Genomic DNA, 26,434 nt, shown 5'->3' on the forward strand with positions numbered 1-26,434 from the left:
GGGCCTGGCAGTGCCCTCCGTGGGTAAGGCTGTGCCAAGCCAGTTCAGTGTCTGGGTGCTGTAGCTGTGAGTGGGGAGGGGAAAGATGCCTCTTTCCCTTGGCTGGGCCTGGCACTCAGAGCCCTCCCTGCCCTGGGAAGGCTGCCTGGGCCACAGCTGTGTGCTCCCTCACCCACCTTCAACTGTTCTTGATCCTGGGCCAGAATGCCTTCCCTCCTCAACTCCCAGCCCCCCCCCCCCAATACTCTGGCAGCCCCATGCCTCCCAAGGGAGAGCCCTCTCTGCACCCCAGCTGTGACTGGTTCCAGGGAGGACCTGAATCATCCAAGGGCCAGAGGTCAAACTGGAGAATGGGGGTGGGAAGCCTTGGACAGCATGTTCTCGCTGGCCAGGGTGAGCTGATCACGAGAGTTTCCAAAGCTGTGAGGCCATCAGAGCAGGAAAACACCTGACACCCTGGACCTGGGCTGGACCAGCCACCCCCACCTCTCTACAGTCGCCCCAGTCCCAGGCGAGCCGAGTCCCCCTCCCCCGCGCAGCTGCTGGAGGGGTATTTATAGCCCGAGCATGAGGGGGCAAGGACACGCGCTTTATTTCGGAAGTGATAAGTCCAGTTCCAGGTGGATGAACCCTGGAGAAACCAGTGCCCCTTCCCCCACTCCACTGTCACGGCCAGGGTGCTCGGGATAATCCCATCTCCCACCCAGCCCACCCAGAAATGGCTCCTTCTCAGTCCTGAGTGTGTGGGCCAAAGGAGTGGGTCTCTTTTTTCAAATTCAACCCCCCCCTCCCCCCAGTTTTCAGATCCTGGGCTGCACTGCACCAACTCTCAACGTCCCCTGACCCAAGGGGCGATAAAACTCCGGGCCCTTTCCCAGAGGGAGCGCGGTGTGGCGCTGCCCTCTAGTGGTCATGGCTGGTAGTGCAGAGCCACGGCCAGGCCTGAGCTGAGGGTACCACTGCCCCCTGCCACCCCCGGGCTCGGTTGGGACGGACCTCCTGCGTTCTCAGCCCCTTTCTCCCCGGCCCCATGCTCCGCCAGGTCGGGAAGAAAGCCCCGAAACTAGCTTCTCAGCTCCTCTTTGCTCCACTGCTGGGGTGCGAAGATCGTGCCTGGCAACACAGGCATCTGCGGGTAGCTGCCTTCCTGCCGGACTGGGAACCCCGTGGGCCGGGTGGAGGGGCGGGCGGGGGGGGGGGGAAGGAGACGGAGTTTGGTCTCACTCAACACACTGTCCATACTCCCGACTACGGCACAGGGCCGGGCACGCAGTTGATGTCTCTTTATCTGTTCGTCAAATATTGGTGTAACACTTGCCAAGCCAGAGAGAAGAGGACAAGGCCGGGGCTCCCAGGCTAGTCCTGGGGCCTGACCGTGTACCTTGCAAAGCCGCGCGAACAGTGTGGGAAACACCCGGCTGCGAAAGCTCAGAGGATCCGGGTCAGGGATGGGGGTCAGTCAAATCCATGGAGAAGGCGAAGATCTGAAAGACAAGTAGAAGTCAGTTCCGCAGAAGTCGAGAAAGGCATTCCAGGCAAGGGGTCAGCGATGGCAGAGGCGCCGCAGCAGGGCAGGCGCCTTGCACCTGGGGCCTGCCACTCGCAGCCGGGCTGGAGGGTGGGGCGGGGCCCCGCGCCTTGGGACGCTAGGGCTGTGATTGGCCAAGAGAGATCTGACGTGTTAGCTAACTGGCTGCCTTGATTGGGTCTCCCGTTGTTCCAAGGGAGGGAGCTGATGCACCGCCTCCCCCGCCCCGAGCAGGTGCGGCGCCGGGTGGGAGCAGGGCTGGGGGCTCCTCTGACCGCTCCTAGGGCTTCTCCAGGCTGCGATACTTCTTGCGCAGCACGGACACCGGGTCCTTGAAAAGCACTGGGTCCAGACGCAGGCGAGAGGAAACCAGGGGCATGTAGCCGAAACCCGCAGCCATCTGGTTGATGCAGTCTCGGGCTGTCGGCTGTGGCTCCGGACCCCCAGGCACCTAAAGGGGAGGAGAAACGCGTTGGAGGTCTCCTCTGTCCTTCCGAACCACCCCCCCCGCAAAGCCCCCGAACCCTGAAGCAAAGAGGATTTGAGTTAGACAGTGAGAGGGAATCCCTTCCCCAGCCAGTGCCCTCCCAGTGCCAACCTGTCCCCCTTGTTCCTCACCAGTGGAGGTGTGGCCTCAAGATGCTGTTTCCCATAGGGGACCTTGATAGGGGGCAGCTTGGTGACTGCTGCTACCAGGAAGTTCATCAGGATGTCCACACAGGTGGGTGTTTCATCGGCCAGGGTTCTCAGAGCCTTGGGCAGGGAGTGGGTGAAGAGGGTGTGGTAATACCTGGGCAAAGGGGAATGACAGGCAGAGGCTGCAGCCAAATTCACACACCACCCCTCCCCACCGGGCTCCATTCTCCTCCCTCCTGACGTCACTCTCCCTTTGACTTCAATCCCCAAGGCTCTTTAGAACCCTCTGCCCCCCTCTTTGAGCCCTGGCCATCTCAGAGAGCTCACACCAGAAATACAAACCTCTCTCTACTGTTCTGTGCTCTGTGGTTCTGACATCTGTGCTCAGCAGATGGTGTACTCCTTGCCTTCTCCCTTACAGCTCCTTAGGGCCCCCACCTCTGGGCTCTGAAGTCTGAACTCAGCCAGAATGAGGTGGGGGATCAGCTGGTTCCAAGGCCATTAAATATGGCAGCTCCAAAGACCAGCTTTGGGAAGGCTGTGGATTAACCAGGCTGATGTTGCTCTGGGTGAGCCTTGCTTCACACAGTCCTCCTACAGGACAACCTAGGCCCACCCTGCAGACCTTAGGGGTATTCTTCACCTGCTGAGAATTCCCTGCAGAATCTACTAGAGGTTCCAGGTTACACATACTTGGTTTAAACATGTCTAAGGAACCCCTCTAAAGGGGCCTTCTAGAATTCAGTCCCTGCCCCAAAGACAGGTGCTTCGGTCAACTTCTCGAAGGTCTGGGACAGTCCCCAACCCATCACACACACATTTATAAAGCTTCAGGATCCTTCTCTTGTCGCCACCATCACCAAACCCAAACACTGTCTATACCCTCTACTTAGCTCTACTTAAAACAACACTAGCTACCATTTGTTGACCATCTGTGTGCCAAGGCCTTCATAGGGCTTTCTTACCTGATTTTCACATCAGCCCTGTGAGGAGAAGACATTTTCCGGATAACAAAACTGAGCCTTACAAGAGGTGAGGAGACTTGCCCATCACACAACTGGGATGTGGCAGATCTGGGCCTTGACCCTGGAACTCCAGGGTCACATAGTGACTGCTGTGTTCACTCCCACACCACCCTGCTTGTGGTTCAGAGAGGGGGGTCTCTGGCCCTCTGCTCCCAGGGCCAGGGCCTCCATCTTTACCTGTGGTAGAAGGCAGCTGACGTGAGAACCATGGAGAACTCGTTGGCCCTCTCAGCAGTGTAGCCCCAGCCACCCTGGGCCTCATCCCAGAAGTGGTTCCACGTCAGAAAGCCCACCATCCGCTCGGGGAAGCTCTGCCATACCAGAAAAGCAAAGTCCACCTGGGGAGATAGTTAAGTGAGGTCTGAGGAGGGACTTTCCGACCGGCTGGGAACATCCAGAGATATGGAGGCAAGGCCGGCCTAGCTGGGGGGACTCAGGGGAGAGGAGATGCGAGCATAAAATTCTCCAGGAGTGCTTGGGGGTGGGGGTGGGGTGTCCCAACTGGGAGCTGGAAACAATGCTTTTTCAGTTGGGAGGTGAAAATTGTTTTCAAGAGTCTGTGGAGCACGAGGGTGATTGGCTCCCTGGGATCGTGTCAAAAGTGGGAGGGTTTACCTCTGCTCTGGTCCTCTGCTCCTCCCCCTTCCAGGAATCTGAGGGGCTTCCGGGGCCCTCAGGCTCTGTCCCCGCTATGCACTGGGCTCCTCTTGGGCCCAGCCCTCACCTCACTTGTGGTAACACTGCTATGCGCATCGAGACTGAGGATGGCATCCGTGCTGATGGCTCTGTGCGGGAAGAAGCGGTCACTGACCTGCAGTGGGAGGGAGGTGAGGCCACCTCAGCCGTGGGAACCGTCCCCAGGCTCCCATGGTGACTGTCTGCATATCTGCTAAGCAGGAGCCCCTGCGGACGTGCTGTAGAAGGAAGGGCAGTGCAAACAGCAAGGCTTCCTGGACTTGGGACCTGGAACTCACTCGACGTCTCTGCACTTCAACCTCTCCTTTGGTAAAATGGGGCAGTTGGTCTATCTAGGGGCCCTTCCGGTTTCAACACCTCAAGATTCCTCTCTTGTCACATTGCATGTTTACCCCAACCCTGCGAGGGGTAGTCAGACATCCTTCATTTGAAAGAAACGGGTCCGGAGAGATGAAGGGCCTCGCCCAGAAGCACATAGCACAGAGGTGGCTCACAGCATCCGGGGTTCTTAGAAGCCACCCTCCTCTGGCCCAATTTGCTGCCATCTCTCCCCATTTCCTTAAGGTCCCAGGTTTCTCCTCTAGCTCATCCAAGACGGCCGACATTACCCCCTCTGCCTCCTTTCATCACATAAAACCCCCGTTCTCTGGAAGCACAATTCAGAAGGGCCAGGGATGGAAGAGAATCATTTCTATTAGTTCTGCCACTGAAACCCACGTCAGACCATCAGCTCCATCCAGGAAGCTCTGCCACAGCACGAGAACAAAGTCTGCCTGGAGAGATACTTAAGTGAGGAGTAAGGGAGGACTTCCTCACCAGCTTCAGGTCTAACTTGAAGTCCAGATTTGGCTCAGGCCCAAAAAGAGTCCTCTGTGTGTGCCCTCCCCAGTTCCCAGCATGCAGGGAACTGCATCCTTCCTGTGCCCCCCTCTGCTCCTCTCCTCACCTTCCTCTGCCCATCCATGACTGTCAAGGGCACTGCTGTCTCAGGCCACCTGGATGGGGGTGGTTTCTCACTGCTCCAGAGAACCAAGATCTAGGAGGAAAGGGGGGTGTTCCTGAAGGGAGAGCAGCTGTGTTTGTGAGTTTGGGCAAGAGTTTAGTTGGAGCCAAGATCTTTCAGTGCTGCCCTGTTTTTGCCTCTGGGGTCCTGGAAGGCAGAAATTCCAGTGACGCGAAGGCAGTTACCTATAGCACTAGAACTGAAGAGAGTCAGTTGTCGGGGCACCTGGATGGCTGTCGGTTAAGCGTCTGGCTTCGGCTCAGGTCCTGATCTCGCAGTTCATGAGTTTGAGCCCCACGTCGGGCTCTGTGCTGACTGACAGCTCAGAGCCCGGAGCCTGCTTCAGATTCTGTGTCTCCCTTTCTCTCTGCCCCTCCCCTGCGCATGCTCTATCTCTTTCTCAAAACGAAATAAACATTTAAAAAAGGAGAGTCAGTTGTGGTAGCCCCTAGCCTGGGCCCTGACCCCATGTCCCATCCCCATCTTCTCTCAAAAGGCTTTCATTCTCTTCCGCTCCTTTATCGTTCTCAGCCCAGCTCAAATGTCACATCTGTGGATCTGCTCTGTTGCTGGCTGAGTTAAGTGCTTCCCTCCCCTGTGAATCCTCTCAAGTCTACGTGGCTTCTCTGGAAGTGAGATTTGACAGTGTGTGCCAGGGAAGGGAATGCTGACTGAATCTGAATCCAGGGCAGAATCCTTTCCTGCTTTTTCTCTGCATCCCCAGCATCAAGCCCATGGCCGGACACTCAGAGAATGACTGATGGGTTAACACATGAATGTATGTTTACTTCTCCAGCCTCCCCAAGGGGCACCTGCTTTTTAGATGATTTTGTCAATTTCCATGAGGGAAGGAGGGAGGAAAGGAACAAGAAACTTGGGACTTAAATAGGAGGGCAGGGATGTGCCTCCCCGCAAAATGTGTGGTTATGCTTGGGGTCTAGATGGTCTTCAAGGGCCCTGACCTTGTCCCGGCCCCCCACCCTGGATCCCAAGACCCCAGCGGGCAAGGGGACAGACCTGGGCACAGTTCTGGGAGCCTGCCACCGCCTGGATGAGCTTCAGAGGGGGCTGACCTGGGGCCCCCACCCAGATCAGGGCGCTGAACCTGCCCACAGGGCGCGAGCCTGAGGGAATGAGACACGGTTGTTAGGGTAGGAGGGGACGGGACCGCCTAAAGAGTGACCTGAGCTGGGGACTCTGGGAGCCAGGAGAGCTGTTGGAGAATCAGGGAAGGGCTTGGCGGGATTGTATGGTTGAGGCTGGGACAGACTGGGAAAGAGTTGGTGAAGGGACTTCAAGTTGTCCCACCCCCAGGACGTACCCCATTGTCCCACCCCCAGGGCGTACCCCGTTGTAGGTGGTAGAAGGGGAAGTCCGAGGGGCTTGTGGAAAAAGTGGGCAAGGCCAGGAGTGCACCCGGGGGGCTGTTCCACAGTAGCGAGGCGTGAGCAGATGCTCCAAAGATCCGGTCCTGAATAATCTGTGAAATGAGAGGGCTGTGCAGAGGCAGTGGCCAGCGTGGCTATGGGCGGGGTCTGGGGAAGTGCAGCCGGGGCCCTGGCGGAGCCCCGCCCCTCCCCCTCCAGGCTCCTGGGAGGGCAGCAGCTGCGTCACCAAGGGGTTCAGGCGCAGAAATCCAGAGTAGGGACACTCAGTGATGGTGTCCGGAGTTGGCGGATGACGATGTGCTTGCTCCCTCCCTTTCTTTCCTCACTCACGGCAGACATCGCTAGCAAGTTGTGACATTTTTGTGGACCCAGAATCCCTTTTAACCCAGCACCCCAGGCAGCCACTGCCCATCACCTGGCCTGGCAAGGTGGCACGTGCTTTGAAATCTATTGACCAGAGCTGTCCTTCTACAGATGGGGAAACTGAGGCCAAGACTGGAGAAGGCACTTGTCCAAGAGCTCAGAGTCAAGTCTCAGATTCATCCTGAGGCATCTTCAAGGGGGACGTCCAAATACTGGGGCAGAAGAAGTGTCCAGAGAGAGGGGTGCGGAGAAGGAGCAGGGGAGAGGCAGGAGCCAAGCACCATGGCCCCCAGCATGTAAGTGCCCCTCACCTCCAGAGTGGTATGCATGACCTTCTCCACTGAGGAGAAGTAGGCATCCCATAGAAACTGGGTCTGCTGACGCAGGGCAAGGACCCGCGTGAGGGGCATCTCCTGGAGGGCAGCGAGGACCTGAAGCACGGAGAGAGAAAAGGAGAAGTCACGGGGCCTTGTCTTTGACTGACTCTGGGGTGGGGACAATCCAGGTTGGAGGTCTGGGAACCAGAAGCCTTCTCCCCACGGTTTTTCAGGTGGGTTAGCTGCAGCTACCCTTGGCCAAGTCCCAGGTGACTTAGCAGTCAAGAGTTCAAGGGTCACACAGAGCTGGGCCTAAATGCCACTTAGTAACTGTGTGACTGCAGACAAACTACTTAACCTCTCTGAGTCTTTGTCCTCATCTGTAAAGAGGGGATGGTAATAGTACCTGCCTCATAGGGTAAATTGTGAGGATTAAATGAGATAGTACACAGTAAGTGCTTAGCAGATAGTAGAGACTAAGCGACTGGTAGCTATTATTATTAACTGCCATACCGTTCTCACTTCTCAGGGAATTCAAGGCTTATGCATACGTTTTCCAGAGCCAGGCAGGTTAGTTTCATCAGCTGGAAAAGTCACTGTGCATTTTGTTTTCCCCACCCCAGCCTCCATGGAGGCAGTCAGATTTGGGATTTTCTGTGGCTTTCCTTTAAGTTAGTCCAGTCATGGACCAGTGGAGCTGGGCCCATGGAGATCATCTGATCTAACCTATCCCATTGTACAGATGGGGGAACTGAGGCTGGAAAAGGCTCACAACTTGCTCTTAGTACCCTCAGGAGTTCTGATCCTCTGGGAGCCCCAGAGGCTTGGGGTTTGGGGCAAAATCATCAATATGCACATAAGAGGATAGGAATGAGGACTGAGATCAGTCTGGGGGCCAGTCCCCATCCTGTAGGCAGGGCCCTGAGCTACCTGAAATGGGAGCCTCTCATCAGCTACAATGGCCGCCTTGGTCCAGTCGATGACCTCGGAGAAGGGCAGCTCCCACCGAGGGCTGAGAAGCACAGGGATGCAGCCAGCCTGGGGGAAACAGGAGTCACTGGGGAGCCCAGTCCTATATCCTAACACATTCCCCCTCCCTTGGTTCCAAATTAGCAGCTGATTTGGTTGGGCGCAAGGGGCAAAGAAGAGAGAAAAGTGGGTTATTCTACAGAGGGTGTGGTGAGTGTGGCTGTAGGCACGCCTGAGTCCCAGAGTAAAGGAATGGGCTGCTCCCTGCCCCTTCCCATTGGCCTGAGTCCAGAAGTACCCTGCCAGCTCCGGAGTGTGGGGCACAGGGACAGGGGATGCCTAAGTTGGAGTTGTACCTGCAGGGCTTGAAGGAAGTGCAAGGCATCAGGACGGTGGCCGGGGATGAGGCAGAAGGTGGCATTGGGTAGCGTTCCCCCAGGGTGGGTCCTAAGGAGGTACAGGAAGGGGTCCCACACATATGAGGCCTGAGACAGCGGCCCCTCACCCCACCTGGCTCCCCGGATGGTTCCCCAACCCCCCACACGAACACTCCCAAATTCAGAACATGCAAGCCCATCATCCGTGCTTCATACATTAACCCTCATGCACACACACAGCCACACACTGAACACTAACACACACCAAGCTTCACACTTGCCCCTCATTCGTGGTTGGGCTAGGAGGCAGGAGCCCTGGGTTCTAGTTCTGCCTCTACCCTTGGAGGTCTTACACCTCTCCCCTTCTCTTCTCTGGATCTCAGCTTCCTCATTTGCAAAACAGGAGGTAGTGGGACCAGCTGTTTCCAAGGCCTGGTCTGACTTGGGCAGGCACACGTTTGCCAGCCCACTGCTCTGCCACACGCAGATTCTGGGGCAGCCCTCACCTGATTGGCCCCCTTGCCCAGCCTTCCCCCTAGCCCGAGAGCCCAGGCCCATGAAAGGCTCCTCTGTCAGGAGGTGGGCTGGGCCCCCAGCCTGGAACCGCACAGGAAGCTGCTGCCCAGAGGCCCCCTTGCCCAGAGGACAGGCCTCCTCTGTTCCTCCCACCTTCTCCCCCCACCCCCTGGGCCACACTCAGGCTGTGTGTATTTGTGGGGGGATGGGCAGGAGCCACCTCCCTGCAACTGCCCACCCAGGGAAGCAGTGCCTGTGACCTACTACTGGGAGGTGCAGGGAGGGCCTGGAGGGGCAGGACTCCTGGGCTCACACGCCTGCTCAGAATGGGACTGATGAATATGGCCCCAAGGGTCCCAGACCCTCCTCAGCTACAGCCTATCTGGTCTGAGTCTGAACCTTCAAGAAGCAGTCCTTGGAGCGCTTAGCTTCTGGACTAACCCCCACTGAACAGACGGGGGGACTGAATCTCAGAGAGACCCAAGGACTAGCTGAGGGTCTCAGAAAGGGTTGGAGCAGAGCTGGAACTAGAATCAAATATGCTAACTCCTGCCCCTGGGTTATCTGAACTACCCCACTGCTGCTGCTTAGGGGGTCTCCCAGGGTTTCCACCTCCTGCCTTCTGTCTCCACTGCTCAGGTGGCCACCAGGCTTCTTCTGGGAGAAGCCACACGTTAAACAACAGGACATTCTCCACCTCATTGGTGCCACAGCACCAGCCAGCCACAGCCCTCCTCCCCTCCCCAGTAAAGCCCTTGGAGGCTGAAAACCCATAAGTTTACGGCTTCAGAGAACCCAGAGACAAAGAGCTTTCTGAATAAACTGTACCCTCAGTCCTCACAAACCTCCACTGTCCTCTCCTCTGTGTCTCTGTATATCCTTCTCCTGAGGGAGTGCCTGGGACACCCCTCTCTGCCTTATAGCCCAAGGAATTCTTCCTACTCGATCTTAAATGTCTAAGCTCAAACTTCGCCTCCTCTGGGAAGCCCTCCTTGATCTTTCCAGAGATGGCTCCCTCCTCTCTGCCCCCACGGCTTCTGTGTGCACCACAGTGGTAATGAGCCATGCCAGCTTTTACCGAGCATGTACTTTGTTCAGGCACTACATGCTTTACACATATTAACTCACTTCCTTCTCACGGCAACTCCCTCAGAGATGGGAAGTACATGCTGTTAGTGCCCTGTTTGCAGATGAGGAAACCGAGGCCTAGAGAGGTCACATAGCTCTGAAGTAGAGGAGACACCAAGGTAGCCGGCACAGCATCTCTCTGCTTAACAATGTGTGTCATAACCAGTGACTTATCTGTCTCTCCCATAAGACCGAACAACTTAAGGACAGGGGCCGTGCCTTCCTCACCTTAGCATCCCCAGGGCCTAGCAGAGCACCTGGCAGAGAATGGACAGGTAATGGGTGCTAAACGAATGAACGTTCAGTGTGCAATAAAGGATAGACGCAGGACCATGGACCAAATGTCCAAAAGGTCATTTTCAGCACAAGTTCTAGTAATGGATCTGGCAGAGTAGTGAGTGGGTGGCCTTGAGAGATGGTGAGATCCCCATTGGTAGAGGTAAACAAGCAGATCTGGATCAGCACCTGAATGTGTGTGTGAGTGTGTTACGGAGGGGGCTTCATGGTAACTGCCAGTGAAGTCTTAGGGTCCTGTGACCATATAAGGTACTTGCCCCAGACTCAGGGTCTCAGTGCCCAAGATGGAGTCAGTGTGGCTCCACCACGGCCCCATGGCTCCACTGGGCTCTGTTGAGACCTGGCTATAGCCAGGGCCACGTTGTGACCTCCATGTGTCCTAGGCACTTTGGCCTTTGGGGCCCCTCTGCTATTAAAAAAAAAAGGGGGGGGTGGCTCAGTCAGTTAAACATCTGACTTCAGCTCAGGTCATGATCTATATCTGTATCTCTCTCTATATAAATGACATTTGATCATTGTTGGTATAAAAATGAAAATACCAGAGTACCTGGCTGGTTCAGTTGGTGGAACATGTGACTCTTGATATTGGGGTTGTATGTTCAAGCCCATGTCAGGTGTAGAGATTATTTAAAAATAAATTTTAAAAAGAGAAGTGGCACCTGGGTGGCTCAGTCAGTTAAACGTCTGACTCCTTTTTTAAAAAAAAATTTTGCGTTTATATTTGAGGGAAAGAGAGAGCAACAGAGCATGAGTGGGGGAGGGGCAGAGAGAGAGGGAGACACAGAATCCAAAGCAGGCTCCAGGCTCTGAGCTGTCCCCACAGAGCCTGATGGGGGGCTCAAAGTCATGAACTGTGAGGTCATGACCTGAGCCGAAGTCAGATGCTCAATCTACTGAGTCACCCAGGCACCCCTAAGCGTCTGACTCTTGGTTTCGGCTGAAGTCATGATCTCACAATGATGAGATTGAACCCTGCAGTGTGTTCTCCGCTGGGCGTGGAACCTGCTTAATTAAGATTCTCTCTCTCCCCCTCTGCCCCTCCCCTGCTTGTTGGTGCGTGCATGCCCACCCACACGCTCTCTCTCTCTCTCAAAAACAATTAAAAAAAGAAATATTAATATTATATATTAAAACATTTTATTCTGTTTAAATTATTTTTTTTCTTTTTTCTTTTAGAGAGGGAGGGAGCATGAGCAGGGGAGATGAGCAGAGAGAGAGACTCTTAAGCAGGCACCACGCTCAGCACAGAGCCTGACACAGGGCTTGATCCCATGACCCTGGGATCATGACATGAATTGTTGTTTTTTTTTTTTAATTTTTTTTAAGTGTTTATTTATTTTTGAAAGAGATAGAGAGACACAGTGCAAGTAGGGGAGGGGCAGAGAGAGAGGAAGACCCAGAATCCAAAGCAGGTTCCAGGCTCTGAGCTGGCAGCACAGAGCCCATCGTGGGGCTTGAACTCACAACCTGGGAGATCATGACCTGAGCTGAAGTTGGACGCTTAACCGACTGAGCCACCTGAGTTGAAATCAAGAGTCAGATGCTCAACTGACTGAGCCACCCATGCACCCCAAAACATGTTCTTCTATTTAAAAGTGCATTTTTTTCTTCTGATTTTCAAAGAAATGAAAATGTTTTCACGGGTCCCTAAAAGTGTCATGGGCCCTAGGCACCGCGCCTCCGATATCCAAAGGAGAAAGGCCAGGGGACTTGAAAACATGAATTGAATTTATGTTAAAAAAAAAAAAAAACCAAATGGGGGAGAGCACATATACGTGTTTTTTGTGCACACACAGAGTACCTGAGAAATTAGAAACGGTGTTTGGCTCCAGGAAGGAAAACTGGGTGGCCAGAGACAGGGGTGGGAGGGAGTTTTGCTGTATACCCTTTTGTGCCTTTGGAATTTGGTACCATGTGAATGAATTCCCTATTCATAAGAATAAATAAGTAACAATTTAAATGGGTGGAGGCTTATTCCAAAGGAACAGAAGACTGTTCAGCGACGGTGGAAAAATGTGGGCTTTGTGGCCAGAAGTGCACGGTTTAACCCCAGACTCCACCGCTGCCGCTGACGCTGTAGCCGTCCCATCAGAAACCTGAGGGAGGCCGTGGTGAATCGAGGAGCTGGTCACCAACGAGCCTCGGCTGGCTCCCTCCCCGCTCTCGGAGCCTCAGTTTCCTTTTCCCTGAAATGGGAATAATAATACCTCCCTTGAAGGGTACTTGAGTGGGCACGACTTGTGCAAAGTGGCTGGCGCAGCACCTGGCCCAGAGCAGGCTCTCCCCACGTGTTGGCTTCCGCCCCTCCCCCGCCCAGTGAATGTGGGACAGTGGCCGTGGGATGGTGGCAGAGACTATGAATTGCCTCTTTCTCTGGCCAGTACTTGTTTATTCAGGCCACCCTCTGAGGGCTGCCCCGTGGCTGGTGGCCTCCCTCTCTCATTCCGTCCCTATACTGTCTGGCTGGTTCAGGCAGCTGCGCGGCACCTCAGGGAAACTGAGGCTCCAGCTACTCAGGAGATTATAAGTCCCGTCCCCTGCAGGTGGGCTGAGGCCAAAGAGAGAACTTCTGGAAGTTCAGAGGGCAGTCAGAGGCTGCCAGCCATCACACCTTGGGAACACGCCCATCAACAATGCTACTTAGAGGGTGGCCCCCGCTGATTAGGAAGCCTTGACCAGTTCTGGCCAATTTTGGATCAATCGGTAAACATTCAGCGAGTCAACAGTTCACCTACTGAATGCAGCTCCTTTACTGTCGGTTTCTCAGCGCAGTTCAGACTGAAACAGCTTTCAGATTCACCAGTCAGCAACTGCATACAGCAGTAACTAAAGTCAGCTAGAACTTCCTCTAATCAAGAATAGCTAAGTGCCTAATCAGAAAGCGAGGCAGGGCCCTGGCGAGCAAGAGAAACTTGTTCACGGAAGGTAAGCTCTGTCTGAGCTCTGAGTTTGAGGTGCCTGGAGCGGGGGGCGGGGGGGGGAATCCCCAACTTTTCAGGTCACTGCTGAGGATGCCTGCTAGGGATGGGTCCAGGCAGAAAGGCAATTCCATTCCTACTGGTGGCTGTGGGGTTCCCTGGAGGCCATGTGCCTTCGGGAGGGAGAGTGATTGCATTCCCATGAGACCCCCTGAGACGCAGAGGCGAAAATGGAGCTTGGCCACGTGAAGAATTCCTAGGAGGGAGGTAGAGCTGAAAATAGCCCATGTTGTTCTAGCAGAGAACAGGGAGATACCTGAGGGGGGGAGCGACAGAAGGACACCAGACTGACAGGTTCCAAATCGGGTCTGCCCCAGAGATGCAGAAGGAACCCTCTGCCCCAGGGGCCCCGGACAACCTCCAAAGGGCTCTGGTTGCTGCCTGCTCAACCAGCCTTTTGGACACCGCTGGGCTCCTGGGGGTGCAGGAGGGGTAGGGTGCTTAGGGGTTAACTGCCCCATCACCTGAAGCGTGTCACCCCAACTAGCCCAGGGAGAGAGCAGTTTCTGAACAACTCTCCACGTCCCATAGACCGCCATGCCCCTTATCCGTCTCCAGGTGGCAAGTTCTTCTGGAGGTCTGACCCCATTCATATTTGTTGTAAGCCAAAGCTGTTTCCTTAAGAGGTTAATCCCCCAAGTTAGACACAGGAACAACTTCCATCTGTGACCAGCTCTTAATCTCCACGGCTCTGAGGCATTTGATGGGTTGATCGTAAACTCTTGGTTAAAACTCCGAATTCTAATGCTTCAGGCTTTGGAAATAAGCAACTCTGGATGTAAACACTGGCTGTGCTCTTGTTGTCTGGATGGCCTCAGACAAGTTACTTAACCTCTCTGAGCTTAGCGTCTGGGACACAAACAAATGACAGCAGTTAGTATTATTTTATTGTAACTATTATTTATAACTTGGGACAGAGTGACCGCTATAGATGTGTGTGTTAAAATATTAGGGAAGGAGGAACCGGAGTAAGAGAAAAAGAGTAAGTAGGAGTGAGTCACGTTTTTGTTTTTAAAGATTCCCCCAAGGGAGACTCCAGAGTCCACTTCGGACACCCCTTACGGCAAAGCACCCTCTTGGTGGTGTTTTCTCTCTGTCTAACCTGATCCCCTCCTGTTGCAGCTGAGGCCAGTCCGGTTCTCCCATCCCATCTCAATCCTGCCCTCCACCCTGCCCTCTGAGCTCATTCCCACTGCAGACCCTTCCCACCCAGCCCCCAAGGGTAAAGGTCCACTTACTGCTCGGGTCCACGGTCCTGCTCACAGCGCCCATCCCAGGGACAGGTAGAGGGGTCAGTGCCTGCTGTGCGCCACCCGCCCCTCTCCTCTGCCAGGGCTAGCAGGGGCACCCCGGGGTGGGGGCTGTGCTGTCGCAGCCGGCCAGGTGCCCCACCTCGCAATGGGTGGGCTTCAGGGAGAAGCGGAAGGGCCACGTCAAAGCCAGGCCGGAAGGTGTCCACTGTGGGGCTGGCCTTGGCCACCATCGCCCGTCCCAGCTGGAAGGTCTGGGGGCAGGGGGCTGGGTGGAGATCGAGGACCAGATGGTTCCTTCCCCCATTCCATTGCTGGGGCACTGGGCTGCACTCTCCAGCTGGGACTTCCAGGCTGAGGAAGAGGAGGAGGCAGGCCTCCTCAGGGCTGGCCGTGTGGTAGCGGGAGCTCTCAATGGAAGCCAGGATCTTGCGGTGAGAGGCGGAGATGAGTCCAGCCACCGGGTGCACGAATACCTTGAGACCACCAGTCCTGCACTTCGAGGCGTCAAAGCAAGCCCCCCAGTCGCAGCCGCCACCACGGGGTGCTTGAGGAGGTTGAGGGGCATCTTCTGGGAGTTCCCCAGGCTGGGAGAAACTCGGCAGGAGCTCTGTATCCAGCCAGCGGGGCCAGCCTTGGGGGGCACTTGCCCAAGGTCTGGCAGGCACTGCCAGGCGGAGAAGGGGGAAGACTCTCAGGAGGACGAGGAGCCAAGAGGCCGAGAGTGCCAGCCAGAGGGACTTGCCTCTCCACGACTGCATGTGGCCACCCGCAGCCAGGGCTGGGGGAAATCAGGAGCAGGGGCTTGTGGGTGGAGCTGGAATCAGCCTTCTAGTTCAGCGTCTTCATTATTGTAGATGGGAAGACTGAGGCCCGTGGAGAGCAGGCTGCCTGTGTGAGGTCAAACAGCAGGTCACCAGCCAGGCACAAGGAGCCCAGGTAGGACCCGGCTTTCTGGCCTTGCCTTCCTACAGTCAGGAATCTGCTTCGTTGGCCTTCGGACAGCCAAGCCAGCCTTTGCCCTCTCAGCAGGCCCCCTGCCCCTGGGCACTGCTCAGCTGATGCAACCCTGACCGCACTGCAAGGCCGTGTCCTTCTGTCCTCCTGGCTGCACCCCCTGACCTTGGCCTCAAAGGAGAGGCGGGCAGTCTGCCAGGCCATGGGGGACCCGTGGGGGCTCTCACAGGAGGTGGCTTGGCCAGCATGCAAGGCTGGCCTCCCCAATCCTCCCCTTTCCCAAGTGGCCCCTGAGTAGCCCTGGCCGCCCCTGTGCCCACTGGCGGGCACTTCTGGGCTGTGGGCCTAGTGGCTGGAGCTAAAATTAGACCCTGCGCCCCATGTGGGCTATCAGGGTCAACTGAGGTCAAGGCCGACCCAAGCAGTGCCCTCCGCCTGGGGGGCCGGGAGTGCTCTGGGTCCTAGTCTTCTCCCACCCTGCCGCTGTCCCCCCCAACTCAGGGAGCTCGACTCCTCCTCCCCCACCCCTAGCAGCCGGTCCTGCACCCTCTGGCTTGGAGCTATCTTGGTGCAGAGGCCAGGGACCCTGCCCCACGCCCCTGTTCCATGGCCCCGCAGCAGCCCTGCCGGTGTCTTTTCCCGGTCCCTCTCAGGGTTGCATCTGGCCCCGACTAGATCTCTTTCCCAGCCTGGCTCCTCCCCTGCCAGCCTGGATTCGCTCCTGCCTGGGAGGCAGGGTCTCGGCTTAACCCCTTCCAACCCGGTTTCCTCAATGGCCAATAATCCTCAGCAGCAGGACCCACACCTCACAGTTTGCCTCAGGCTGTCACAGCCTGAGTCTCTGAATTCCCACATCCCCCCTCCAAGGAAGAGGTCGAAGAGGTTGTCATTCTTTACAGGTGAAGAAAAGTGAAGCTCAGAGAGGAGAGTGGTGTCTTCCTAAACTAAGAGGTGGCAGAGCAGGGATTTGAACCCTGAACTCCTGACTCTACTCCTTAGAGCTTCCCCCTGGCCACCCCAGCTGGGGGGTATGTTTGCAGGGAGTCTATAAATCAGCTGATGAGAAAGTCAACAGATGAGAAAAGTGAAGCAGGAAGGGGTGGGGGGAGGCAGGGGGAGGATGGGAGGGGTGGGTGTTGTTGGGTAAGATGCTCTCAAGGATTCCCAGGATCGGTCCCTCCTCCTTCAGCACCACCTCTCAATCTCATCTAGCTGCAGCCTTTTGGGGCCCACTCCTGGCACCTCTCACAGGTGCCCAGGTCTGCCTTTGTCTAGAGCTCTGTAGGAGAGGTCTTGGTTCTCATCTTCCAGTCCATATGGTAAGTTTTACCTGAGGTTGAACTTGACTGTCTGTTAGTCCACAGCCATTGAGGGGTTCCCTTGCTCAGTTTCTTCGTCTGTGCTCTGAAAGGGGAATCAGGAATGGGTGATGTCACCCACTGAAGAATCACCGAGGCGAAGAGGGAGACACAGACCCTGGCTGCCAGGAACCCCTGGCTGCCAGGAACCCCAGGCTGACCCTCTGGGAGGGAGGCCACAGGGAACTGGCCAACTTGGAGTGAACTCTGCCTCTACCTCTCAACAGCTGGATGAGGCGGGGCCTCTGTCCCCTTATCTCTAGATGAAAGTAAGGATCTTCACCATGAGATGGTTGGCAGGTTAAATCCAGGCCTATCCCATGGGGTCCCTCCGCAAGTGGCAGCCTCCTTTCCTTGCTGGCCTTCCTTTGATCTGAGAGGGCCACCAATCTGACCAGAGAGCCACCATGCGCAGCTGGTCTGAGGGAAGAACACAGTTCATTCACCCAAGAATCTCCCCAAAATGGCCAGCACAGGGGAAACCTGGCCTCTTTGCCCACAGTGTCTGTCCCTAGGGATGGACTGACTTTCCCTGCACGCATCAGGCTTTGCCACAGGAGAGAGGCCTTTGCTCTTGCTGTCTGCTGCCCCTGCCATTCACCTTACTCAGCTAACTCCATCTCATCCTACAGGAATCAGCCAAAGGCTCCCCTCCTGCAGGAAGCCTCCTGACTTTCCTGGGGCTTGGTCTGATTACTCTAGGTTCTCATGCCGCTTTTCATCCTTCTATCCCTGTACTCATTCATTCATTCATTCATTCATCGAACAAATACTTAATGAGTACTAAACATGGGCCAGGTTTTGTGCCAGGCAAAGAACAATAACGGCTAACATTCATATTATGCTTACTTTGTGCCTCGCACAACTCAGTGCAAGTGTGTTAGCTCATTTACTCCTCTCCTAGGGGGACTCTGAGGAAGGTGCTGCTATTGTCCCCATTTTACAGATGGGAATGCAGAGGCCCGGGCAGTTAGGTAACGTGCCTAAATTCCCACATCTTAGCCAGGCTTTGGATCCAGTCAGTCCATTCCTTTAGCCATTGTACCTGTCTCCTGAGTGAGACAGGTACACCCCCATTCTTGCAGAACTGCACCTTCCCTGAGAAATACCAGGATGCAGGCAATTACAGAACGAGGGGAGGGGGGACTGAGGGAGTGCACAAAGGAGCTGCCAAATACCGGGGCCAGAGAAGTCATCTCAGGCAGTGACTCCTACCCTAAGACTTGACAGACGAAATATGTTTTTTTAGAAAAACCACTGTGGCTACCCCTATGGGAACAGACAGGAAATGGCAAGAGTGGAGGCAGGGACCACTTTTGGTTTTTTTATGGTTCATTCATTCACTCATTCCACAACTACTTAAGGAGCCCTTGCTGCGGGCCAGGCAGGATCTAGAAGCAGGGAACAAAGCAGACGGAATCTTGCCCTCATGGAGTTCACATTCCAGGGTGGGGAGATTGGCAATGAACGAAAAGAAATATCTCCTGTTATTTGGCAACAAATATGGAGAAAGGGAGGGGCTGCAGAGTTACATGGGACCAACAGGGAAGGCTGGCTGAAAAGCTGGCATCTGTGAGGGAGTGAGTGGAGAGCGTGTGCGAGGTCAGGTCACTGCAGCAGCAGGAGAGAAGCCAGGGCGCAGGTTCTGGGGTGGGGGCGGGGTGCGTACATGCGACGTGAGAGGCATGGTCTGACTTGTCTCTGTGACACCTCTCAGACTTCAGGGAAGAAGCTGGCGTCGGGACAGAGACGGGAGCGGGGAGCCCCGGTGGCCCAGGTGAGCCACGCAGGGGAGCCCTGACGGTGGCTAGGAACCAGGGTGGCAGGGGTGAGAAGTAGTTGGATTCTGGGCATATTTCGAGCTAGGGCAAAATGACAGATTTGGTGATGGACTGGACATGAGATTTGGCCTGAGCCATGAGCAGGATGGAGCTGCCCTCAACGGGAATGGGGAAGACTGAGTGGGGAGCCAATCTGGGGGAAAAGGTCAGGAGTTCAGTTCTGAGGCTTTAGCCTCACTCATGCTCCTCATCCCAGCACTAAGGTAATAAATGTCCAACAAATACTTGTTGAATGAGTGAATGAATGGATGGGCGGACAAAGCTGGCAGGGCTAGGAGGTCAGGGCCGGCTGGTGCGGGGCTCGGTATGGGACGACTGCTCCTGCTCCCCCCGCCCGGGCACCCTGGCTGGCTTCTGCCTGTGTCCACACTTGCAAACACACGCAAGCTGACCCCTACCTTCGGCCCTACGAGGGAGGCTCGCAGGCTGGCTGGGCCCTGGGCTCGTCTGGCCTGCGATTCACATGGTTGCCCTGCAGCTTGGATGGAGGAAGAGAAGGCAGGGCATCCTGGCAGGCAGGACTGAGCTGGGCTCATGCTAAAAATATACTGCTGGGCTCTTCCAAAAGCTCTGGGGCCTCCACCAAGCTCTTCAGAGCTCATCGAAGCCACCAGGAGTTCCTGTCCCATAGCTGGGCTCTGGTCAATGGCACAGTGGCCGACACTTTGGGGAGATGGGGGGTGAGACAGGGCAGGAGGGAAGGGACAGCAGTGAGGAGGAGGAGAGGGAGAAGGCCTGCGCTCTGGTTCAGCGTGGGGAGGCTTCTGGGAGAAGGCAGAAGTCTTGTTTTCTGCAGGGTTGAAGCAGACCTTGATGTGGATTGGAGTCGAAGCGAGCTCTGGATGGCATCCCGGAGCTGGAGCACTGCTGTGTTTGCTTTGTAGCTATATGGTGGTGTCACGCTGCCTGGGGGCTGCCTGAGCGTGGGCTTGCTTCCTGCCCGAGGTGCCAGGTAACATACTGGCCAAGTGCCCAGGCAGAAAGTGGGGACTAGCACCACCTTGTTCGATCTGGAGCATTCCCTCTTTGCCCCCTGCTTCTGCCTCCCTCCCGTCTTTCCTTCTCTGGAACGGACCTGAAATTTCTAGATGGGATGTATCTAGTCTTCCAAGAGGAAGGGGTCTGGAGCATTGGCTCAGGTGCTCTTAACAAGCTGTGCGTTCCTGTGTAAGTTGCTTCACCTCCCTGTGCTGCTGTTTCCCTCTCTATAAAATGCTGATAATAGCACACTCCTCAAAGGCTTCCTGGGAAGGGGATTAAATGAGATCATGAATGGACAACCTTCCACACACCATGCCTGGCACAAAGCAGGCAGCTGACAAATGGTCTCCTCCGTCCTCCTCCAACCCAGGGGGAGGTGAGTGGGCACACACCAAGCTGTCCCTCCTGGGTGGATCAGGGCCAGGACTTGGGCTTTCTCTCCTGTGCCCATGTTCTTCCCCTGCGCCCCCATCTCTGTTCAGAAAGAAAGAGACTTGGAGCTCCAGGAGGTGATCACCATGGCAACCCATCTGCTGCTTCTTGTCTGTTGCTGTTTTTTCCTCCAGCCTTGAGCTTTCTGGGTGTCTCACTGCAAAATTCACAAGTGTTGGGGGATGGATGCCACGAGAGGCTCTAGGGTCCCAGCTCTCACTTGCTTGAGCACAGATAACCCCCAAACCATGGTGAATCCCCTCAGGACTCTATGATACCCATCCAGCTCCAGCTAAAGTGGGTTTCCCCCTCAGGCCCCACCAGCATACAGTCAATTCCTGCCTATCGTGGAGAACTCAGACCTGGAACCCAGACCTGGGGCAGGGCCAGGGAAGCTGCCCAGGGGACCTGGGGATGGGAGTCAGTGAGAGCTGGCCTCTGCCACTCCCCCAGGTATAGCTGTGTGACCTTGGACAAGTCCATACCCTGGACCTCAATTTCTTCTTGTTCTTTTTTCTTTTTTATTTATTTTTTGTATAATCTTTTTTAGTGTTTGTTTATCTTTCAGACAGAGAGAGAGTGCGTGCGGGGGAGGGGCAGAGAGAGAGAGGGAGACACAGAATCTGAAGCAGGCTCCAGGTTCCAAGCTGTCAGCACAGAGCCCGTCGTGGGGCTTGAACTCACAAACTGCGAGACCATGACCTGAGCTAAAGTCGGATGCTTAAATGACTGAGCCACCCAGGCGCCCCCGGACCTCAGTTTCTTACCGAACAGTCTAACATAGGAATAGGACTAGCTGTTTAGAGCAAAAAGATCTGGAATTCTTATTCAGAAGTAATTCTGGCAGTTTGGAATTCCCATCCGGTGAACACTTGACTTTGTAAGGAAACATATACAAAACCTGGAGCTGAGGCAATGAGGAGACTGCATGAACCATCATCGTTCCCCTGAGACATCATCCTAGAAGCCCCCAAAGGTCATGTCTCTGGACCCAGACATTTTATTTTTTAAAAATTTTTTTTAACGTTTTATTTATTTTTGAGACAGGGAGAGACAGAGCATGAACAGGGGAGGGTCAGAGAGAGGGAGACACAGAATCTGAAACAGGCTCCAGGCTCTGAGCTGTCAGCACAGAGCCCGACGCGGGGCTCGAACTCACGGACCACGAGATCATGACCTGAGCCGAAGTTGGCCGCTTAACCGACTGAGCCACCCAGGCGCCCCTGGACCCAGACATTTTATAAGCATGATAGCAAAGACACTAAGTTGTAGAAAACAGGTAAGATACGAATACAATACAAATAGCGAAACAAATGATTTCTGACCAATAGAGATCATTCCAAAGGTTATAAGTCATGCCCTGCAGGGTATTTGCCAGTTTAGAATCTGACTAGCAATCTTTTTCCAGCATTCTCTGTGCTTCATCTCCGATCCTCAGTAAGTCGCTGGAACCAGCTCTCTCATCCTATAGTTTCCTTACGAATAAGTGAAATACAACTTTGACACACACTCGCTATGCATTGGTAGGATCGTTTTGTTTTTTAGCACTTGGAAGACTTTAATTTGGTAGCTCAGTGAACTTCATTTTACTCTTCTGTAAAATTCAAGGGAGGAATTCAAGGAACTTCAAGGGAGGGGCCGGTACATTTGCTTGCCATGTGCCAGACCCTACCCGAGCTCTTTGGATCCATGAATTCATTGGAGCCTCATAGTGAAACTGCCAGGATGGGCGTCTGTTCTCCCCATTGAACAGGTGAGGTTAGTGAAGGTCAGAGAGGTGAAGTGATGGCCCCAAGGCTGCACAACTGGTGAGTAACAGCCTAGATTTGAACCCCTGCTTCACAGAATGATTCATCAGCCAAGGCTACCTTCTAACCAGCCACACGTGGACACAGCCCAGGGTCTGGGTCCTCTGCCTCCTGGGAGGTGGGTCTCTGCTTCCCTCCCTCGGGTGGGTGTCTATTAGCTGGAGAAAGCCACAGGGGATTGAGGTGAGCAGGCATTCTGGGCCAGCCTCTCACAAACAGGACACTGTCCCTGCCTGAAACTTCAGGCCGAGTTTTCAGCCCTGGCCACTCCTTTGGGGCTTGTATTCCTGAGACAGGGGTCTTGGGGTAGGAGCTGGGGGATGGCAGGCCAGGACTGGACAGGCCTAGAGAAGGAAATATCAAACCCTGGTCATAGTCATTCCATTGCATCCTCCTGAGTGTTTTTATTTATTTATTAAAAAAATTTTTTTTGATGTTTATTTTTGAGAGAAGACAGAGTGTGAGCAGGGGAGGGGCTGAGAAAGAGAGAGGGAGACACAGAATCCAAAGCAGGCTCCAGGCTCTGAGCTGTCAACACAGAGCCCAACACGGGGCTCAAACTCACAAACTGCAAGATTGCAAGATCGTGACCTAAGCCAAAGTTGGAGGCTTAACGGACTGAGCCACCCAGGCGCCCCTCCACTGTCCTGAGTGGTTCACTTGAATTATTCCCTCTCTGAAGGCTCCAAAGCCATGCCCAGCTGCCTCATTCCCTCCACCCACACCCAGAGCTACCCACACCCAGACTCCTCCACCTCAGTCCTGGGTGCCAAGGGGTTAATCGACAGGCCAGCTTGGCAAGTGTTTACAAAGCAGTCAGGCTGCTTGGAACCCTAGGTAATTAACAGGCTGCTTTTCAAAGCCAAGGCAGGAAGATTTATTTCTCCTCTCCTCCCTCCCCAGGGATTCAGCTTGGCAGAGTAAACACAGCTTTCTATTGGCTCTTTGAGGAGGTGCCCAGCAGAGGACTAGGAGCTAGGGGCAGGAATTAGGCCCGGAGGTAGGCTTCAAGAAGGAAATGAAGGGGGCTCAGTCCCATTTCTCTGGGAGTCTTGGCCCCACCTCCGAAGCCTGGCCCACACTGACATTCCTTATGACATGATAATTATTGCTGTAATTGATGGGAGCGCATGCAAGGGCTGGGCCCCTTATATCGCCTCATTGAGTCCCTGCAACCCCCAGAAGAGCTAGGTGCTCGAATCTCTGCTTCCAGAATAGGGAAAGGAGATGCAGAGAGATGAAATCACTTGTCTAGGGTCACCCAGCTAGTAGATTGTAGAGACAGGACCAAACCATGATCTGTCCGACTGCTGGGCTTTATACTGTCCCTGATGGAAGAAAAAACTGTCTATTTGTTGAGTACCTACTATGTGGCAGGCACTGTGTTGGACATTTCAATCTCTAATCTGGAAGTACCATTTCCTAGAGTCTCTTCATTAACATCAGAAGAGTGAGATAGTACAGACTATAACTGGGGGAGGAAACGCAGGTGTGAATCCTGGAAAGAAGGACAGGATGGGCCCCTTGAAGGTTGTCTCTTGTAATCCAAACAGCATCCTCATCAGATGTCCATCAGGTCCCTGACAAACCCTGACAGTAGCCTGGATCCCACCTCCTGCTCCTACCTAGTCCAGGCCCACCATAATTTCGTGTGTGTGTGTGTGTGTGTGTGTGTGTGTGTGTGTATCATTGCATTGGGCTCTGGCCTCTCTTTCCTCTTGTCTCACTAAAATACTATTTCCTCGGGGCGCCTGGGTGGCTCAGTCGGTTAAGCGTCCGACTTCAGCTCAGGTCACGATCTCACGGTCCGTGAGTTCGAGCCCCGCGTTGGGCTCTGGGCTGATGGCTCGGAGCCTGGAGCCTGCTTCTGATTCTGTGTCTCCGTCTCTCTCTGCCCCTCCCCCGTTCATGCTGTCTCTCCCTGTCTCAAAAAATAAATAAACGTTTAAAAAAAAAATTAAAAAAAATAAAATACTATTTCCTCACATCAGCCAGAGAACCTTGTTAAAGTGTAAACCCCATCCCTCCTTGGCTATATTAACCATGTCTTCTTATTTTCTGTATTTTGATGCTTTGACATTGGGGCCTTGCTGCCCCTCCCAAGGTTAGCCCATTCCTGGAGATAAAAACAACTCACTCTCGAGCTTACCTTTCAAAAAATTTTTCTAATGTTTATTTTTATTTTTGAGAGAGAGAGAGAGAAAGAACATGAGTTGGGGGGGGGGGGCAGAGGACGAGGGAGACACAGAATCCAAAGCAGGCTCCAAGCTCTGAGCTATCAGCACAGAGCCTGATGCAGGGATTAACTCTCCAAGCGAGAGATCATGACCTGAGCCAAAGTCTGACACTCAACCAGTTGAGCCACCCAGGTGCCCCTCAAGCTTGTCTTTCAAATGCAAGCCAACAGATCCAGAGCCCATACTCCCAGACACCTCCTCAAGGGCTCTCACACTCAGGGCCACTATCCCCCTGCCCTATTCACCCCAGGGCCAGGTACTCGACAACCACAACCGGGAGATGGCCCCTATGTCTCAGAGCCTGCGGGCATTATTCATACTAGCCAATCCTAAACCACCTTCCCCTCCCTTATCCATTCCTCCCACAGAAACCACAGTAAAGGCTCCTGCCCAGTTTTCTTCCCTTGCTCCCTCTGCTTCCTGACCCCTTGTAGCAACGTGGTCCCCCTCCTCTTAGGACCTGTGAGTAAAACAAACCGTGTCTTCAGTCCTAGGTGTCTCCTGATCTGTTGGCCTTGCCATACCTAAATAATAAAACCTCTTTTTTATTAAAAAAATTTTTTTTTAATGTTTATTTATTTTTGAGACAGAGAGACAGAGAGAGACAGAGCACGAGCAAGGGGAAGGGCAGAGAGAGAGGGAGACACAGAATCTGAAACAGGCTCCAGGCTCTGAGCTGCCAGCACAGACCTGGACGAGGGGCTTGAACTCACGAACCCATGAGACCATGACCTGAGCTGAAGTCGGACGCTTAACCAGTTGAGCCACCCAGGCACCCCTAAAGCCTCTGTTTCAAAACGAACTCCCCCAGGGGCTCGCGTGACACAGAATAAAATCCAGGCTTCCTTCCATGGCCTCGAAGGCCCTACGTGACCTAATCCCTGCCTCCCGTGCAGGACCCGGTCTCTGGCCCCCCTCTCTGACTCACTGCTCTCCAGCTCACTGCCTTCTCTCGACTCCTCAGACCCAGCAAAGCCACTTCTACCTTAGGATCTTTCCCCTGGCTCTTCCCTCTGCCTAGAACATTCTTCTCCCAGAGCTCAGCAAGGGTTCCAGCATCCAGGGCTCTGTGTACATGTCACCTTCATGGAGAGGCCTTCTTCTGAACACTGGCCATCACAGAATAATAATAGTAGCACTTCCTGGGTGTTTTCTGTGTTCCAGGCACCACCCCATGTACTTTCCACGTCTTCGCTCTTTGGATCCTCACAATAACCCCGTAAGGTAGGTGTCATTATTGTTTCCGTTTTGCGAACGAGGTGAGCGAGGCTCAGAGAGAGGTCAAGTGGCATGACCCAAGTCTCACAGCTAACAGGAGGGCTGGGCCCCAAACCTGGCAGCCCATTTCTAGAGTCCACACTCTGAACCACTGCACCCTCTTTCCTGGTGCAGATTAAGTTCGTAATTAGCTATTGCTGTTGTTGTGGTGGTGGTTGTTGTGAACAGAGGCTGAATTTCACTCACCTGTTTTCTCTCATCGAATTCAAATTCCTTTGCCACCGTCCTTCCTGCTCCCTAGCATCTGACACCAATTCCCTTGAGTTTCTTGGACCCCCAAAGGCACTCATGTTTCTAACCCCTGCTCTGGGTGTCCCTTACGCATTCGCTCATTCCCTTAACCAACACCCACTGTGCCAGGCACTGTGCTAGGCCCGCGGAGGTGAATGTGACACATCCTTGTCCTCGAGGAGCCCCTGGCCGTGTGGGGAGGCAGACCTGTCACACGGATGTCGGCGTGTGTTAGGGGAGCACCCCAGAGCACAGGGGGACTCAGCCAGGATTCCCCAGAGGAAGTGACATCTCTGCCGGGTTTGGAAGACGGGATGGGAAGCAGCGAGGAATGGTGCAGCGGACACAAATGGCAACAGCGGAAATACACGCAGGTGGCTGAGCACACGCACGTCTGGGGACCAGGCCGTCACTTTGCAGAAGGAAGAGTGAATCTGACTGGCTGAAGGACGTTGACTCAGATCATGAAGGGCTTCTGGTGAGGACCGTGAGCTCAGTTGAGGAGGCCAAAAGCCATCCTAAAAGGATTTTAAGTAAGGACTGACAAGGCATTGCTGGTAAGGGTTCCACCCCTCCCCAACCCCATTTCCCCAAACCTGCCGAGAACTTGGTACCCACCAGGCCAGCTCACGTTCTGCAGGCTGGCGAGCCTTTACCAGACATTTGATGGGCTTGATGATAACAAGGCTGGGGGCCAGGAGGAAAAGATTGAAAGTGGGAATTCAGGACCTTCTTGGCCTCTGGGCATCCCTGAACTGGCTTAGCCTCCGAGAACCATTTTTGATGAGAAATTCTGGGAAGTAGGCCATTGCCAAGGCCAAGTACTCTCCTGAAGGCAGA

The 26,434-nt window shown here is 54.5% G+C and overlaps 1 protein-coding gene across 1 annotated transcript; it reads right to left on the bottom strand.

Moving 5' to 3' along the window:
* Window positions 1-1,215: 1,215 nt before the first annotated feature.
* Window positions 1,216-15,814, bottom strand: EXTL1 (exostosin like glycosyltransferase 1). The gene is made up of 12 exons (XM_049617741.1): window positions 14,460-15,814; window positions 8,282-8,372; window positions 7,887-7,994; window positions 6,951-7,070; window positions 6,236-6,368; window positions 5,906-6,012; window positions 4,832-4,921; window positions 3,914-4,000; window positions 3,367-3,527; window positions 2,147-2,318; window positions 1,804-1,979; window positions 1,216-1,484 (listed from the first exon to the last, which is right to left on the bottom strand). Exons 1-11 carry the CDS (start codon window positions 15,230-15,232, stop codon window positions 1,809-1,811), a joined length of 2,013 nt encoding a protein of 670 aa, XP_049473698.1. The 5' UTR covers window positions 15,233-15,814; the 3' UTR covers window positions 1,216-1,484; window positions 1,804-1,808.
* Window positions 15,815-26,434: the final 10,620 nt, after the last annotated feature.

This window comes from Panthera uncia, assembly GCF_023721935.1.
Source record: "Panthera uncia isolate 11264 chromosome C1 unlocalized genomic scaffold, Puncia_PCG_1.0 HiC_scaffold_4, whole genome shotgun sequence".
NCBI classification, from domain to species: Eukaryota; Metazoa; Chordata; class Mammalia; order Carnivora; family Felidae; genus Panthera; species Panthera uncia.